This window comes from Berghia stephanieae, chromosome 1 (assembly GCF_034508935.2).
Source record: "Berghia stephanieae isolate SIO BIC M18660-M18661 chromosome 1, UCSD_Bste_1.3, whole genome shotgun sequence".
NCBI classification, from domain to species: domain Eukaryota; kingdom Metazoa; phylum Mollusca; class Gastropoda; order Nudibranchia; family Aeolidiidae; genus Berghia; species Berghia stephanieae.
In genome coordinates this window covers 119,174,859-119,193,469 of record NC_088360.1, presented here as the reverse complement: position 1 = coordinate 119,193,469, position 18,611 = coordinate 119,174,859, and the positions used below count along the sequence as shown (strand labels likewise).

At 38.7% G+C, this 18,611-nt stretch overlaps 1 protein-coding gene across 1 annotated transcript in view; it reads right to left on the bottom strand.

The window, feature by feature from the left end:
• LOC144962908 (uncharacterized) overlaps nucleotides 1-11,406 on the bottom strand; it is a 12,064-nt gene extending 658 nt beyond the window's left edge. The window contains exons 1-5 of the mRNA XM_078896300.1: nucleotides 11,022-11,406; nucleotides 3,010-3,170; nucleotides 2,349-2,572; nucleotides 1,580-1,765; nucleotides 1-405 (exon numbers count right to left, since the gene is read on the bottom strand). The exon at nucleotides 1-405 is cut by the window's left edge and continues 658 nt beyond it. Of these exons, the coding sequence (XP_078752426.1) occupies nucleotides 1-405; nucleotides 1,580-1,765; nucleotides 2,349-2,572; nucleotides 3,010-3,170; nucleotides 11,022-11,293 (1,248 nt within the window). The 5' untranslated portion in view covers nucleotides 11,294-11,406. The remainder of the gene's footprint in view (nucleotides 406-1,579; nucleotides 1,766-2,348; nucleotides 2,573-3,009; nucleotides 3,171-11,021) is intronic.
• Nucleotides 11,407-18,611: the final 7,205 nt, after the last annotated feature.

Genomic DNA, 18,611 nt, shown 5'->3' with positions numbered 1-18,611 from the left:
TTCTTCATTTTTCTTTTCTTTTTTTCTTTTTTTATCGTCTTCATCTTTTTTACTCTTCATTTTATCTTTCTTTTTCTTCTTTTTTGCTTTATTCTCTTTTCCACTCTCGTCATCGTCATCACTTTCCTTCTTTTTTTCATTTTTGTTTTTGCCTTTGCCCTTTTTCATTTTATCTTTTTGTTTTTTATTACTTTCTTTTTTCTTCTTGCTACTGCTTTTGCCAGAACTGTCACTCTCTGAGCTGCTGCTACCAGATGACGATGATGATGATGATGATGATGATGATGATGATGAGGAGGAGGAGGATGAAGACGAGGATGACGATGATGAGGAGGAGGAAGAAGAAGAGGAGGATGTTGAAGAACTTCTTGATCTTGATTTCTTGCGTCTGAATTGTTCAGCAATCTGAGTGAAAAGCAATGTTAAGGAAACTAAATGTTTCTATTCAATAAATCTTTTATTTTGTGATACACAGGCAGAATGACTTAAACTACGAGTATAAATCAACTATTAAACATTTTAAACTAAAATGAATTCTTGGTACAGTTGAAAATATTTAAAATCTGGACACTCTCCAAATATTTTTGAGAAAAAAAAAACACTTTTTCTATATATTACCAGTTAGTCCAAATATCAACACAGATATTCCTAATTTTTGTCAACTTAATCTTAAATTGGGGGGGGGGGGGGGGGGGTGAAAAATATATTAAACAATTGGCATAAGATTTTAAGCAAATATCAATGTTATTCCCTCCCCGACAAACTGAGAAATTTTGACAGGTATGAAGACCTGACAATAAGAAAATATTTCTAACACACAATTTATTTTAATACTAAGCCATAACCCAACACAAGCCCCCACCACACAAATGTTTCATCTCTCTTCAATGTTGAAGCCGTAGAAATGTGGTTGGATTAAATTGGTTTGGAAGTTTCCTATTAACAGTCGCCAAACATTTGCAAGTTGATGGTCCCCCCCAAAAAAAAATAGTCCCAGGAACCGATGCAGGCTATTTTTTTGAGATGAATTTTTCTTTATGCTTTGTCTGGCACTGGCACTGTTTCATTCACACCTCTCAGATTTTTATTTTTCACTTACTCCTTAATTTGTTACTTTAATATTTTCTCTAAGACCAACAATCAACTAGTCAAGGATTGTCTTTTATCCATTCACTCCTACATCACACCAAAACATTTGTTTGATAGAATATAGTCCTGAGACATTACTATACTCCAGCACAGTTTCCTCAAACTCCTGGGGACATGCAAAAACGTCGAAGAAACCACCGTAGTTCAAGGAAAATAATAATAATATTAATAATAATAATAATAATAATAATAATAATAATAATAATAATAATAATAATAATAATAATAATAATAATAATAATAATGATAATAATAATAATAATAATAATAATAATATTAATAATAATAATAATAATAATAATAATAATAATAATAATAATAATAATAATAATAATAATAATAATGATAATATGATTTAATATGTATGAAGACAACACCAAAAATGACTAGCTTGCATTTGCCATGTGCTGTCAATTCCAGTTGAACTTACCCGTGAGCTGCTGCGTGACATATGATCCCATTCACTGTTGAGTGTGGAGGCAACATCTGACTCATCTAAGTTGTTTTCACTGATATGTTTCTTTATTGCCTCTATTGTGGATTTGCGTATACGATTATCACTCAACTTTATTCTGCTTAGACTGCCAAGGTGGTTTTGTACCATGTGTAAAATAACCTATAAAAGATAATGATAATTTGAAATAAACTGATCAACTTTGCATAAGCATCTAAATATTTAATCAATGTTGTTTATAGTAAGGATTATAGGGTAACAATAAGAGTTTATAACACATATTACCTTTTATGTGATATCTCTCCAAATTTAAAATCAGATCCTTCTCATTTTTCCCATCCTCCTCCGCCATCATATTCTTTTATTATTAATTGTTATTTGTCTCGGATTTCTAATTCATTCAACTCCTTTTCTTTTATTATACAATGTGAGAGATTTTTTTTAAAATGTAAGTTATGTATCCAAGTAATTTACGATATAACTGAAAAGCCCATCAAAGAGATTCTCAGATGAAAATACAAATACAGTTAAACTGTACCTCCCCCTCTCCATGCTGCATTGCCAAATTGATGGATAGCATGGACTGTATGACGAGTATATTCATGATAAATCCATTTCTTATAAAGCCTAATTTGCCAAACTCCATTACGAGATGATATTAAGAGGTTTTACAATAATTCCCTTTATTTTAGTGATCACTGATACTATAAAAAGTGACAGTAAAGACAAATGTTTAAGTCAATACCTGGCCTGTATGTTCAGTAAGGCTACACCCTTCAAGATCTAATATCTCAACTGACTGACTGGCTGAGATTCCAGTAAGTATGCAGCTTGCTCCATAGTCACCAAGGTGATTGTAATCGAGAAAGAGCCATCTTAATGAATTACAGTTGGCTAGACACATTCCAAACTGTGCCCAGCCAAGAGCACTGATTCGATGATTGTCACTTATTGTCAGCTCTGTTATCCCTGTTATTGTGATGAAAGTTAAACCACAGATCATTTTGGATCTCTATGTTTTATTAATCGATTTATTAATCCATATATATATATATATATATATATATATATATATATATATATATATATATATATATATATATATATATATATATATATATATATATATATATATATTCAACTATGTAGGAGAGTGCTTCGTGATGGTATAACTTCTTATTCAGACGATAATAATAGCTTAATGAATACACACATGTAAAAGCTTAAAGTGATATCTTTTTGGATAGTGAATGATAATTATAATATGACATTCCTGAACTTGTTCAATAACTTCTTAGTCCATTCATTGTAACTTGTAACACGCTACTTTCAATTTTTTTAAAGTGTGAACTTTCACTTCACTTCCAGTTATTTTAATGTTAAGAATAAATAATAAATGGTCCTACCTGGTCTGTTATTAACAGGTAACATAAGAGAATAAAGAACGTCTACGGAGACATCACCAAGTTTACAATCTCCAACATCCAAAGAAACAATGCCAGGATGGTTTGCAATAGCACGTCCAAGTAATTTCATGCCCAGGTCTCCGAGCTCACTGCCATGAATGCTGTTCAAAACCAACAAAAAATGTTTTGCATAATATAGCCCTGTCTCAGAGAAATTTTACCTCATATTATTACATGATTATCGGTATCAGGGCCAAACATTTTCGTTGAGACCAAAACTTAAAGGAAAAACAAGAATACGACACACAAGTTAAATAATAATAATAAGGTCTCTATGGAATTAATTTTGCGAACTCAGGAGTCAGGGCATTCTGTCTTCAGGGTGTATTCCAAGGGGGAGCTGGAATAACTCAGGCGTCAGCTGCACTGCAGTGTCGTAAGGCAATTTGAGCTGGGGGGTGGGGGGGGGGGGGGGGACTTGTGCACCTAAACTATTAAATAATTATGTATTATTATAGTGTAGGGAACAGTATGCCTTTTTATGTTGTGTGTTTGGTGATCACCTCAAGCAGGCGAGGGAGGGAATGATGGCTATACATCAGAAGGTATTTTACTACCTCGATCAGGTGAGTCAGAAGCATAAGCTTCAAAATGATGATGGATACCACCTTGTGGCAGGACCTGTATTATAGACATTAACATGAATTGGTAACGGACATGGTTCCGACTATGCTTTAAATGACTCGGAGATGAGACCTACTATGCATTATTCCTTATAACTATCTGCTGATCTGGTGAACCACTCATAAAATAGGTGTCATGGTGTTTTTACTTACACAAGAAGTCGTAGTCGATGTCTAAACTCCTGAGTTTAATAAATCATGACCTACCATGCATACAGGGTAGGGTGCTTATCTTTTATGCGTGAGACTAGAGTCTAAATGACTGCTATCTGGAGTACTATTCCTATGCATTGCATGGCTCCCAGATTGCTGGTCAATTACCTCTATCTCTAGTTTTAAAGTCAACAGTAACTGGACTCAACTCAGGTAGACTAGCTAACTAGTCTCTAAGCTGTAAGTGATAACACCAGAAGATTACAACAGAAGTCGAAATCTATGTCTAAACTGAGTTAATCAAGACCCACCATGCATACAGGGTAGGGTGCTTATCTTTTATGCATGAGACTAGAGTCTCAAGGACTGACATCTGGAGTACTATTCCTATGCATTGCATGGCTCCCAGATTGCTGGTCAATCAGCTCTATCTCTAGTTCTTAAGTCAACAGTAACTGGACTCAACTCAGGTAGACTAACTAGACTAAGTTGTAAGTGATAAATCACTTAACTAGCTCAACAACCTACATAGGCTGCTAGTTTTGTCTCACCAGACAGTAGCGTTCATCTTCATTTACATGTTCCTAACAACCCCTATTAAGTATAGGATGTTTATCTGAACTCTTTACATCCATACTCTGTAAACATATCCATCAGAAGGCGAAGTCGATGTCTAAACTCCTGAGTTTAATCAAGACCCACCATGCATACAGGGTAGGGTGCTTATCTTTTATGCATGAGACTAGAGACTCAAGGACTGACATCTGGAGTACTATTCCTATGCATTGCATGGCTCCCAGATTGCTGGTCAATTACCTCTATCTCTAGTTTTAAAGTCAACAGTAACTGGACTCAACTCAGGTAGACTAACTAGACTAAGTTGTAAGTGATAAATCTAACTAGCTGACCAAGCTACACAGGTGGCTAGTTGGGTCTCACCAGACAGAAGCGTTCATCTCAACTTACATGCTCCTAACTACCCCTATTAATTATTGGACGTTTCCCTGAAACTCTTTCCGTCCAATATGTGGGACATTTAGCTCACAAATTACCTGTCCCAGTCACCAAATTGTCTACATACCCCAATCTAATATGACAAGAATAGAAAACCCTAAATTGTCACAAAGTTGGCTATGGCCTAGATTCAATCCATGTGAGCAGTTTCACTGAGACAAAATCTATTCATATTGTTTCAGTTCATTTAAAATGGATTCAAAAATCATGATCAACTCAATCTCATCCAAAGATCTTGCCAGATCTTCATTGATCAGCAAGTCACTGACTCGCAAAGTGTTAGACCTGCGTGCTCAGAAGGGTTTTCTAACTAGAGACGATTTGGAAGATAAGGTTGCTAACATCAAAATGTTAGATCTTTTTGATTTTGCGGTTCCGTCTACCAGTGCTTGGGTAAATCCTGAGGAACCAGCTGCCGCAGCTTCCCAGGCTAGTACCCCGGATAAATCATGCCCGTTGGATAACTTGAGTAGCAGTAACGTAGACCTGCGGGGTGAACCGTTCGAACCAAAAAACCTCGCTCGACGAGCCGTTTCGCAACCCGAAATGGTTGCTACTGATAAGTCGCGAGGAAAGGCGAATGATGCTTCAGGTGTAAATCAAAATGGCGATATGAGACTTTTCCCATGTGAAGAGTTTCACGACTCACCAAGCATATCACGCCGAGCAACTTTTCCGCTGTTCGATCAAGAAGGGGTGCCTTTTTCACAGGGGGGTAAACTTGGTCAGGATCCCTTTAAGGGGGATCTCCAAGGTAAAGGTTATGACCCGGTGAATATTCGCAAGAGGGATCCCTACCTCCACTTCTCAGAGGAAGATGTAGCACCAATGCACATGAGAGAGGAGCAAAGGAGTAGAAGAGATCCAGTAAGGCAAAGTAGGACAGCGCATACGATGCCATCAGGAAGGATGCCCCCGATGTACAGTGATGTCCAAAATGTGATTGATATGTACAACGAACGTCAGAAGTGGAGAGACGAAGCAAGACAGTTGCCATATCGTGACGTCCCGTTTGCATCCCGCAACCCTGATAACAAGCCCAACTATGAGATGCCAAATGAATACTCCTACATGCTTCCCCCATCCAGAGTGCAGCTACCAAGATCAATATCGTTGATGGAACTGGAAGATGGGACACATTCGTATACAGTTTCCAAAATTTTTTGAAGTATCATGATATCCAGCATCTTCGTGATCAACTGTATTTCTTAAACTTAGCATTGGAGGGAAAAGCCGCGGATTACCTATCGCGTATCCACCAATCAACAGTCTTCACAAATATTGAGGAAGCATATGGGGCTTTAAGGAATAGATTTGGCGGCCAACAACTGCAACATGCAGCATTGATACAATTCAACAGTACCATCCAGGCCGAGAAGGAGGATGTTCTGGACTACACAGACAGACTGTGGGAACTGGCACTCCAAGCTTTCCCAGGATAATCCCCACACCACTTGGAGGCACAAGTAGTGGCCCATTTTGTGACGGGGCTAAATGATGTAAAAGCTGCACAATATATCGCATGTCAAGAATGTGCCACCATGGATCAAGCCCTTCGAACCTATAAGCTATTTAGGAACTCTCAACAAACTGGATGGCGTTCACGAAGAGATAAGGCAAGCACCTCTGGAAACACAGTACGATTCAGAGAGCCTACTATCCAAGCGGTGAATCGCTATGAGCCAGAAACAGAGTCAGATTCGGAAGAGCTTGATGATTATAACTGTGTTAGAGCAGTGACTCGCAACTCTACCAACAGGGCAGCAGGCGCTCAACAAAGGTCGGACAGCAGTGTGGAAATGATGTTTAAGAAAATGTTGAGCATGCATGAACAGACTCTAAACAAATTAGATACCTTGATCACACTCCAGTCTCAAGTTTTGGAAAGGTTCCAGGGAGATGCCCGGCGCACACGCCCAAGATCACGCTCTAATACCCCATCTCCAGGCGCTTGTTTTACTTGTGGAAGTCAAGACCACTATGCTAGAGACTGTTCCATGAAAGGTCGCCCAAAGGAAGACAAGGCGCCAAACGGACAGGGATCAGATTGAGCTTGAAATTGATCCCAGTTCAAACAAGGGCAAGTAAAGAGGACCCAGTTTTTTGAGGCACAAAACAGATGTGACTATGAGCGATTTGTGCCCCTACTCTTCTGACTGTACGAATTTTATTGAAATGAACAAACTGAGGAAAACCTTGCCCAGCAGACCAACGACTGAAGACACAATGTAAATCGGTCTAGCCAAAATAAAGAACAGATCGTAAAACCCTATTGTGATGAAGAATGATACCCTTGTCCTTGGAAAATATTTTGATGATCGTCTTTCAATCTTAAAACATCTCAGCTCCATGCCCAACAGACAAGACTAAACGCTGCACAATAATATTATACAATAGGCCCGAATCTCTTCTTCCTTCAAGATGACCACTTTAGACGAATGAAGTGATGGAGAATAAACTGCTGAAATTGCCACTTCCAAGAGATTTGGATTTGTGTGTAAGCATATCCTCAAATGATGTCAATGTGTAACTTAAGGCTGCTCATTGTGGTTAAAATATAAAAGTAAATATGAGAGGCCAGGACCTAACAATTCTAATACATTGGGATACCCATGACATACGTTGAGAATGGCATTCTATGGCCCTCAACAAAGATACAAATAAACTCTCACCAATCAGATCACTTCAATCACCACCACATTGAAAGTAATTAGCAGCTGTTAAGAATTCTTATTCAGGTCATTTATTTCCTGCCTCTAAATGCACACGACCTGAACCACCGCTCTGACCAATGACAGATGGTCAAGACGAGCGAGAGAAGAAAAAAAAAAAAAAAATTATGGTGACGTTATGAAGCTACATACCCAGGAAGAATATATATTACTAATTGCTTCCGTCATCTGCAGTGCAGTCAATAACAGATAGTTTTTACAACAAAGAATTTGAGCTTATGCCTAAACCCATAAAGGAAGAGGGGTAATTATTGGTGAAATGTTAGAAATTGTTTTAAGCAAGCTCACAAGACGGCTAGAAAACCACTGAAGACAGAGTTGAAAAGATGAAATTCGACTATGGAATTAGAAGAGGCAAAAAGTGCACTTTGAAGACAGAAATTAAAAATTAAAGACGTTTTTATAACTAAATGCAATCCTGATCAGTCCTGCCAACATCATTGTGGATTTAATCTTCGGTGCACTGTTATGTGTAAAAAACAGACACAAACTTTAAGAAGAATGGTAAATCAAGAAGCCTCAAACTCTGTCATGACTCATTTCTGTTGCTATGTAAAAAAAAAAAAAAAAGAAACAAAAAACAAAAAACCCCAGACCATGGAAAGAAACAACAAAGTATGTATGACTGTCTGGAGCAACATCACGGTCTGTATCAACTGAGCAGAATAGCAACGAGTCGATGCCACCACTGTCAACATGGCAGTGACGGTGATGAAGGGGTTCAATTCCAAAGAAAATACCAGGGAAGCTCAGCCTGGTGGGATCAAAGGCTGAAGGAGAAGGGGTAGAGGTGACACTTTCACCTCCCCATCAAAGGGTAGAGGTTTCACCTCCCCACCAAGAAACTTCTCACATCATGATGACTCAAGGGCACAAGGGACTACTAGAGACACCTGGAGCAGAAAAACCCTGCACAGGGAGCCTGATGACACCCCAAGCAATCACAGGTTTGATGACAGCTGAAAAAGGTGCCCTGAACCCAAGACCTGATGATACCAGGGTTGGAACCCCTCAGAATCACAGGCTTGATGATACCCGGTGTAAGCCCCCCTGAACCCAGAGACCTGATGATACCAGGGATGGTACCCCTCGGAATCGAAGGCAAGGAAGGGAGAGAGCTACCCAGAGGCCCATCTGATAATGGCGAACCCGACCCAACATGATGGAATCAGAATAAGCCAAGATGTGAGAAAGAACCCATGAGGGTACCACGACGACCATGTGGGCCAGGAAACCACGGTAGTGGTACCCCTAATGAACTGATAACATGAACACATGGGTGATCACCTCAAGCAGGCGAGGGAGGGAATGATGGCTATACATCAGAAGGTATTTTACTACCTCGATCAGGTGAGTCAGAAGCATAAGCTTCAAAATGATGATGGATACCACCTTCTGGCAGGACCTGTATTATAGACATTAACATGAATTGGTAACGGACATGGTTCCGACTATGCTTTAAAAAAAAAAAAATAAAAAAAATTCTGACATTATCCCTGGTCATCATCATCTTGTCAATCAATTAATAAAGAGCTCCCCTATCCTGTTAGCAATAATGTAAATACTAAATAAGCTCAATTTTCAGCTGCATTGTTTTAAAGAAAAAATGAGACATATCCACCCATTTACAAGTGCAGCAAGCAACCACCGATATTGTCTTACAATTTTGATTGCTTATATTCCCAATGAAATTTAAAATATTACATCCCTCCTAACATGTTATCTTTTATTAATTTTGGTCCAACTTTCATAAGTACTATGTTCTGATATGGATATTTTCAGTAATGTTGTGCGGATTTTTATTTTTTATTTCAAGTTTTTCTAGGGAAATTCATTGTACCCCCTGTGGATTTTTATTTCAAGTTTTCAAGCCCCCGGGAAGGGAGATTTATTGTTTGTTGTTATTTCCCCTGTTTTATGGCTCAATTGGAGCAACGCCTCATAAGGTAAGAAGTCTTTTTTTTTCGTTATAGGATGTCAAACTGGAGAATGAGGTTTGTTTTAGAAGGGGGAGGAATGTAGGGAACAGTATGCCTTTTTATGTTGTGTGTTTGTGTGTTGGTGTGTAGTATCTCGATCGAGGCTGTTGTGAGTTGTTGTCATGATGTTCCGTTTGTGATTGTGACGTCATATCTTGTTGGCCACCGTATATAAGCGGCAGTCACCGCTTACTCGCTCTTTGACCATTTGAATCTACAGCAAACGTTCCTAACGGATAATCAAAATCTAGGTATGTGTACTTAGTAAATCGGTGAGAGAGGGATCTAGAAATGACTTTGGGTTTGAAACGAATATTTTGTGTTCGTGGATAGCTCACACGGTAGAGCCACGCTCTCACCTGCCAGGCGGAGTTGTCGTACCAATAAGGTCGCAGGTTCAAACCCCACCACCGCCGCGAAAAAAATTTTTATTCTCTATTGTCTTCTGGCACTTTTCTACTCACTTCATATCTTGTTGTTACCAACATAAGTGCCTGCTCTACTCACTTTTCTGAATTAAAAATTCACCCCATACACCGGAGCATACTCAATGTCTCAATCGTTTCTATGTTATATGTTTGTGATGAGAATATTGGCTATTAAGCTTAACTGCTGGTCAAAATTACTTCGCGATGGTGGTGAACGAATCGGCGATCTCAAGAAGTGGGTGAGAGAGGGATCTAGAAATGACTTTGGGTTTGAAACGAATATTTTGTGTTCGTGGATAGCTCACACGGTAGAGCCACGCTCTCACCTGCCAGGCGGAGTTGTCGTACCAATAAGGTCGCAGGTTCAAACCCCACCACCGCCGCGAAAAAATTTTTTATTCTCTATTGTCTTCTGGCACTTTTCTACTCACTTCATATCTTGTTGTTACCAACATAAGTGCCTGCTCCACTCACTTTTCTGAATTAAAAATTCACCCCATACACCGGAGCATACTCAATGTCTCAATCGTTTCTATGTTATATGTTTGTGATGAGAATATTGGCTATTAAGCTTAACTGCTGGTCAAAATTACTTCGCGATGGTGGTGAACGAATCGGCGATCTCAAGAAGTGGGTGAGAGAGGGATCTAGAAATGACTTTGGGTTTGAAACGAATATTTTGTGTTCGTGGATAGCTCACACGGTAGAGCCACGCTCTCACCTGCCAGGCGGAGTTGTCGTACCAATAAGGTCGCAGGTTCAAACCCCACCACCGCCGCGAAAAATTTTTTTATTCTCTATTGTCTTCTGGCACTTTTCTACTCACTTCATATCTTGTTGTCACCAACATAAGTGCCTGCTCCACTCACTTTTCTGAATTATAAATCGGGAACTGCCCACTTCGGTGGAGATTCATGCCTCGGGCATATTATTTATTTATTTTATTTCCTCATCGTGAATGAGATGTAAAAATCCATTCACGACAATAGCATTTCGATAGGGACAAATACTTAAAATACTTACTGCAAGCCTGTCAAGCTTTTGTTGGTCTTGATACAATGTGCTAACAATTCTACATGATGGAAGTTGCTCACAATTCCAACGTTTAAAGTTAACTGAAGGAGGGATTTACAAGTACCAGCTAGTTTCAAAATCCGATATAAGTCTTCATCGTCAATTTCGCATTCTCGAATGCACAGTAATTTAAGGTTGTCAACTTTCAACGCTCTGCATATTGCAACTACTTCAGTGTTATCTAAAACGCCCCCAGATTTATTGAAAGCTTGGAAATTCATATTGCCCTAATTCTTGTCTAAATTTATATCTCAATATTTTTCCATATTTCAGATAACATCAAGCATCAAGTAACTACAACAAATCTACCATCCCCGATTGGATATAAAAGCAAAAGCATTTTGTGACCGTGAATTTAGGAGAGTTAAATAGAATATATTACGATTTTAGATCGAGTACACAGCGTCTTAAAGCCATAAGCTGTTGTTTTTAATGCTTTTCAAAATTATGGATCATATTCATATTATAGACTACAGTAAACCAATCAAAATATGATGTGATTTTTTCTAGTTTTTTCAAGATATCTGATGAGTATCGTTTGGTCTTGTCCACTCCTCCTCCTCCTCCTTTAAAACGTAATAGAAAGCAGTCAATCTGTAGAGCACCAGTGAACGTTTAAATAGAAAATAAATGAGTCACTTTTTTGGGAGGAAGGAAATTAGATAGATTACCAGATTGGGTTATCAGAAAGAGCTAAACATTTCTTTACATTAGATATTTTCAATTATTTCATTTATTGAAAAATAAATGAGCGTTCATTTAAGCCCATAGCCTAAAATGAAAATATAAATTTAATACAGTGCTATACAACAGAAAAGGGAAATTGCAAGAAAGATCATCGAGTAAGTGTTCATGAGTTAATAGTATCATATCTATTATCAAAGAAGTTTGAGCTACGACCTAAAGTCAAGAAAGGCTGATTTTTGGAGATGACTAATTTTCATTTACATTTCAATCAACTTTTTTTTTTTCAATCAACCATCGTCGCCTTTTCCATGTTTTTCCATTAGATCGCTAAGATTCACTTCCTCTTTTTGGATAAGTCCATTAAAAAATCAGAACAAAAAGAAAAATTAAATGTTAAAGATAATGATGATGATGATATGATAATGACAATAATAATAATAATAATAATAATAATAATAATAATAATAATAATAATAATAATAATAATGATGATGATGATGATGATGATGATGATGATGATGATGGTGATGATGATGATGATGTTGATGATAATAATGATGATGAAGATGATGATGTGATGGTGGTGGTGGTGATGATGATGATGATGATGATGATGATGATGATGATGATGATGATGATGATGATGATGATGATGATGAAAAAGGCTTAGATAGAAGTCTTCAGAGTCGTGCTGACCAAGCAGAAACAGTGGTAGTGATAAACCTTGTGACCAATTTTACAGCTGCCTCTTTGCAGTAATAAATTGTTGTTATGCAATTAAGTAAAATACTCACAACATCCGCCAGTCGGATATAATGTACCAACACACCCACAAAAAAAACTGAATGTAACCTTGAACATTTTTAGTCTGATTGATATAATTTAGTGAGAAGTCATCATCATCCATCGTGACTTGTGCTCTTGAGCACGTTGCCGGTCAGCTGTCTCCACGAATCAAGATCCTCTGCGGTGCGCATGAAATCTGTGTTGCTTTTTAAGTCACATTTGGCCATTCTTAGGTTATTTAGATAAGTCATTCTTTGTCTTCCTCTAGCTCTCTTTCCTTCGATCATCCCAGATGTTACCAACTTTTCTTTTCCGTCTCTTCTCCACACATGTCCCAGAAAGCGTAACTGCCTCTTTCTGATGTTATCGATCAGTATTCTTCCCTTTCTCACCTTCTCCAACACTTCCTCGTTCGTACACCTGTCTGTCCATGATACCCTCAACATTCTTCTATACACCCACATCTCAAATGCCTCTAACCTCCTCGTACATTCTAGTGCGGGGCGGTCCTTGGCAAGCTTAAGGACCACGGTCCTACGGTCCCTGGGAAATGAAAGCCGCAAGGACCGGTCCTAGGACCGGCGGTCCTTTTCGACATTGAACATTCCTGAGAGACCGTTTTGACCTTTGGCCACGCTCTCACCTGCCAGGCGGAGTTGTCGTACCAATAAGGTCGCAGGTTCAAACCCCACCACCGCCACGAAAAAAATTTTTATTCTCTATTGTCTTCTGGCACTTTTCTACTCACTTCATATCTTGTTGTTACCAACATAAGTGCCTGCTCCACTCACTTTTCTGAATTAAAAATTCACCCCATACACCGGAGCATACTCAATGTCTCAATCGTTTCTATGTTATATGTTTGTGATGAGAATATTGGCTATTAAGCTTAACTGCTGGTCAAAATTACTTCGCGATGGTGGTGAACGAATCGGCGATCTCAAGAAGTGGGTGAGAGAGGGATCTAGAAATGACTTTGGGTTTGAAACGAATATTTTTGTGTTCGTGGATAGCTCACACGGTAGAGCCACGCTCTCACCTGCCAGGCGGAGTTGTCGTACCAATAAGGTCGCAGGTTCAAACCCCACCACCGCCGCGAAAAAAATTTTTATTCTCTATTGTCTTCTGGCACTTTTCTACTCACTTCATATCTTGTTGTTACCAACATAAGTGCCTGCTCCACTCACTTTTCTGAATTAAAAATTCACCCATACACCGGAGCATACTCAATGTCTCAATCGTTTCTATGTTATATGTTTGTGATGAGAATATTGGCTATTAAGCTTAACTGCTGGTCAAAATTACTTCGCGATGGTGGTGAACGAATCGGCGATCTCAAGAAGTGGGTGAGAGAGGGATCTAGAAATGACTTTGGGTTTGAAACGAATATTTTTGTGTTCGTGGATAGCTCACACGGTAGAGCCACGCTCTCACCTGCCAGGCGGAGTTGTCGTACCAATAAGGTCGCAGGTTCAAACCCCACCACCGCCGCGAAAAAAATTTTTATTCTCTATTGTCTTCTGGCACTTTTCTACTCACTTCATATCTTGTTGTTACCAACTTTTCTTTTCCGTCTCTTCTCCACACATGTCCCAGAAAGCGTAACTGCCTCTTTCTGATGTTATCGATCAGTATTCTTCCCTTTCTCACCTTCTCCAACACTTCCTCGTTCGTACACCTGTCTGTCCATGATACCCTCAACATTCTTCTATACACCCACATCTCAAATGCCTCTAACCTCCTCGTACATTCTAGTGCGGGGCGGTCCTTGGCAAGCTTAAGGACCACGGTCCTACGGTCCCTGGGAAATGAAAGCCGCAAGGACCGGTCCTAGGACCGGCGGTCCTTTTCGACATTGAACATTCCTGAGAGACCGTTTTGACCTTTGGGACCATGGGATCGTTCATTCTTGAACCGTTAAAGACCGCTACACGATGAAAACCGTGGTCAACAGGAGTAAAACACACGGAGTAGTCACACTCATTTCAAATTGTAACCTAATTAGAGAAGAGGGGTGATGCCTTCTTTATTTGATCACAGTACTTCATTGTTACTTCGATAATTTAGCGTGAATAAAATTTGAAATTTATCCCCATTAACGGAGATAATGGAATCACCCAAGGCGTTGATCGAGTTGTTCGTGGCGTTTATACACACACGCAACTCCTACCCCCCCCCCACACACACACACACACACACATACACATGAGAGGGCAGCGAGCATTGAAGAGTAAGAGAGAGACGTGAAGTTATAATAAGAGGGGGTGGATGCGGTAATAAGTAATAAGTAATAAGTGGGGTCGATGGTGACTTTTCGCCAGATCTAACAAACCCAGCTACCCATTCACTGCTGAGTAGACAGGGATTCAGAAAAAAACTCGACTGCACCCGGGATCGATCTCTGGCCCTTTGCGTATAAAGAGAGTGCTCTATCAACTGAGCTATCGGGGTCCCCAAATATTCTATTGGACCTTTTAAAAATACAGACGTTATAACTGGTTTTTTTTTTTGGAAGGAAGAAACTAATGAAACTCATATTATTTGATTAGTTAAAACACCAAACGAAAATTTTAATATTATTGTATTATTTTAAATGACAACAATGCGATAGAAAGGAGTGGCGACAAGAGATGGACAAAAGAAAACAAAAAATCAGACTTGCAACTTGCTAGGTTTGAGACACACACACACACACACACACACACACACACACACACACACATCTTTAGTAGTCACATACATTTCAAACAATAACCCATTAGAGAAGAGGGGTCATGCCTTCATCATAGATCATTGTCATTGCGATCATTATGGTGTAGTAAATTTTGAAATTTACCCCGTATAATGGAATCGTCCAAGGCGTGCGCCTCCTGTTCTCCCCCCCCCCCCCCCCCCCCCATCTCACACACGAAAGGGCGGTTTGCGGAGTGGAGGGAGGTGGTCGTCTGCCTCTATGGTCGTCTGTGTCGTTTAGTGTATGGCAAAGGGGGGTGGGTGCGATTAATTAAGTGGGATGGGTGGTGATTGGTGGAAGATAGGCAAAGGACCGAGGCAACGAATCGCTGGGGAAGTAGTATGGCGCCAGACCGTTGAAAGGTGATAAGAAGTGAGGACCGCCGGCGGTCTTCCTCTTTGGGACTGGACCACGGTTCACAGCTAAAAGACCGTGGGACCGGTCCTCGGTCCGGTCCTCAGCGCGGCACTAGTACATTCTTTGTCAAGCGTCCACGTTTCACAACCGTATAAAAGGGTACTTATAACATATGTTTCTACTACTTTCATTCTGGTCTTCAAGTTTAGGTTGTTGTTTGACACAACTGGTCGCATTTTATGGAACACGTTTTTTGCTATTGCTATTCTTTGTTTTACTGGGTGGGGTTCCTGACCCCCCATAGTGGGCAGGGAGGCACTTACTGCGTCTTCTATCCCCCTATATCTGTTTTCCAACTTGCATTCTGTCTTTGTCTTAGAATGAGATTGCTTGGTTTTGTCCTGGCCTGGTCGGGGTCCTGGTTGGGGTGGGGGGGGGGGGGGGGGGGGGACAGTCAAATGCATAGTTATTGCTTTGGGAGATGATATTATTTTCCTTGTAAATCATCTCTCTGTTATGTATTATTATATTTGTTATAATTTATAATGTAAGAATTTGAGTGTATTCCTCTTAGTGGGGGCCGTGCTTGTGTCCAGATGAGACTTATTGGTTATATCAAACTAAGTACATTGATGGTATGCTCTTGGAATCTACATCTGATCCCTATTTGGTCCCAGCTCCCCTTTGTCTTACTTTTTCTTGGATGCTTTAATTGTAATTCTAGAACTTTTTACTATCCCATTTTCTTCCGTTTTACTGGCGCTGATATAACCTAAATGTGTTGCAAGCGCCGTAAAACCCTTAAAAACAAAAAACAAAATAAACAACATCTTTGTTTTATATCCTCTATGTCGCGTGCGTCATGGATGATGATAGTGCCTAAATATTTAAATTTCTTTACTTGTATGATGGTCTCTTCTTTGGAAGGTCGCGTTGTTGTCATTCTTTGAGACCACCATACATTCGGTTTTCTTAATATTTAGTTTCAGGCCCATCTCTTCACTTTTGCACACCACTATATCTAAAATTTTCTGCACGTGTTCTGGAGAGTAGGCCATCGGAGTACCATCGTCTGCGTATCTTAAGCTATTCATATTCTGCCCTCCAACGACGACGCCTTTCATATCTTCAATTTCTTTGAATATTATTTCACTATATATGTTAAAAAGGTCCGGTGATAAGACGCAACCTTGTCTTACTCCCTTCTCGATGTTAAAGAAGTCCGATGTTTCATTATCCAGTTTGACACACGCTGTTTGATTCCAATATAAGTTTTTCACAAGTGAGAAGTAATCAGCAAAATTGCTGTCTAAAAACAATAACAAAGAGCTGACTGACGTCAATTTCGTTCCGTTTATTAGGCATGATCACACATCGCGGCTTCAATCTCTATTTTATGCACATACATACACACACACACACACACACACACACATGCGTATGTGTGCGTGGCCACGATGTGTGTGTGTGTGTGTGTGCCCCGTTCCATTTGTGTGTGTGTGTGTGTGTGTGTGTGTCCCGTTCCATTTGTGTGTGTGTGTGTGTGTGTGTTTGCGTTTGACCAATGCCAGGCGATGGTTGACCGTAGCAAGCAGGGCATTGTTTCTGAACGTTATCACCGAATATGGATCGGCTTTTTGCCGACCGGTTTGATTAACATGTTATACAAAAGAAAACCCCTTCATTCATCCTAAAGAGATAATTATCTTAAAAGTCTACCACAAAAAATGCGATCACCCAGGCATCAGTTACAATCCAGCGCCACAAAGTAAGTTATAGATAGTTCGAAGATGACGTCACTCAGGTATTTGTTATTGTTTTTTGGCATCCGGGTTTATGAGTAATGCTCACTGAACTGTTTTAACCCGACTATAAACGTTCATGGATACACACAGCTTTGTGTGTTGGTCCGTTATACTTCGGGATGGCAATGTTATGAGCTTCTTAGCCAAGCGCATACTATCTAAAGGAGATGTTTCCTGCTCAAAGAAGAAAAAAAAAGACACCGACAACTCAAAACCAAAATTTTGGGGTTCGACACAATTCTACCTCAGCGTTAACCTGTCTCTGTTCTTTCCTTCTTTCATTCTTTTTTTTTTTCTTTCTTTTTTTTTTTACTTTTTGCTTTTTTGTTTTGTTTTTTTTTTAAATTTGTTTTTTATTTGTTTTTATTCTTGTGTGTGCGTGTTTGGCTTATTATTATTATTATTATTATTATTATTATTATTATTATTATTATTATTATTATTATTATTATTATTATTATTATTATTATTATTATTATCATTATCATCATCATTATTATTATTATTATTATTATTATTATTATTATTATTATTATTATTATTATTATTATTATTATTATTATTATTATTATTATTATTATGTTATTATTATTATTATTATTATTATTATTATTATTATTATTATTATTATTATTATTATTATTATTATTATTATTATTATTATCATCATCATTATTATTGTGTGTGTATGTTTGTTTTGTTTTTTTTTTTGTTTTTTAAGTAGACACTTACACATTGAAATATCAACGTATAGTTATTTGCAGGTCTGATAACCCTTATTATGGGCTCGTTTTTGTAATTAAAATACTCTCAAACCAACGCAAAATATTGTCCATTACGTCAAGGTTAAATGCTAGGTCTAGCCCATAATTGTGTTCGGTAATCAGACCTGTAAATATTTGCACGTAGGGAAATATCCAAAATTGAATAGAAATTATGTAATCAGCAAACTAAGGATTTTTATTTTTTTTAACGGCTTGTAATGGTGGTACTTAAATATGAGAGATAGACCGATGTGCACATAATATTATTTGCAGGTCTGGTAACCAAAATCAGTTATGGGCTTGGCTCTATAAATATGGACAATATTTTGCGCTGCCTTAAGAGTCTTTCCATTACAACAACGATGATCCAAAACGCCGACGTTGCACATTAATAGCCAACACGTCG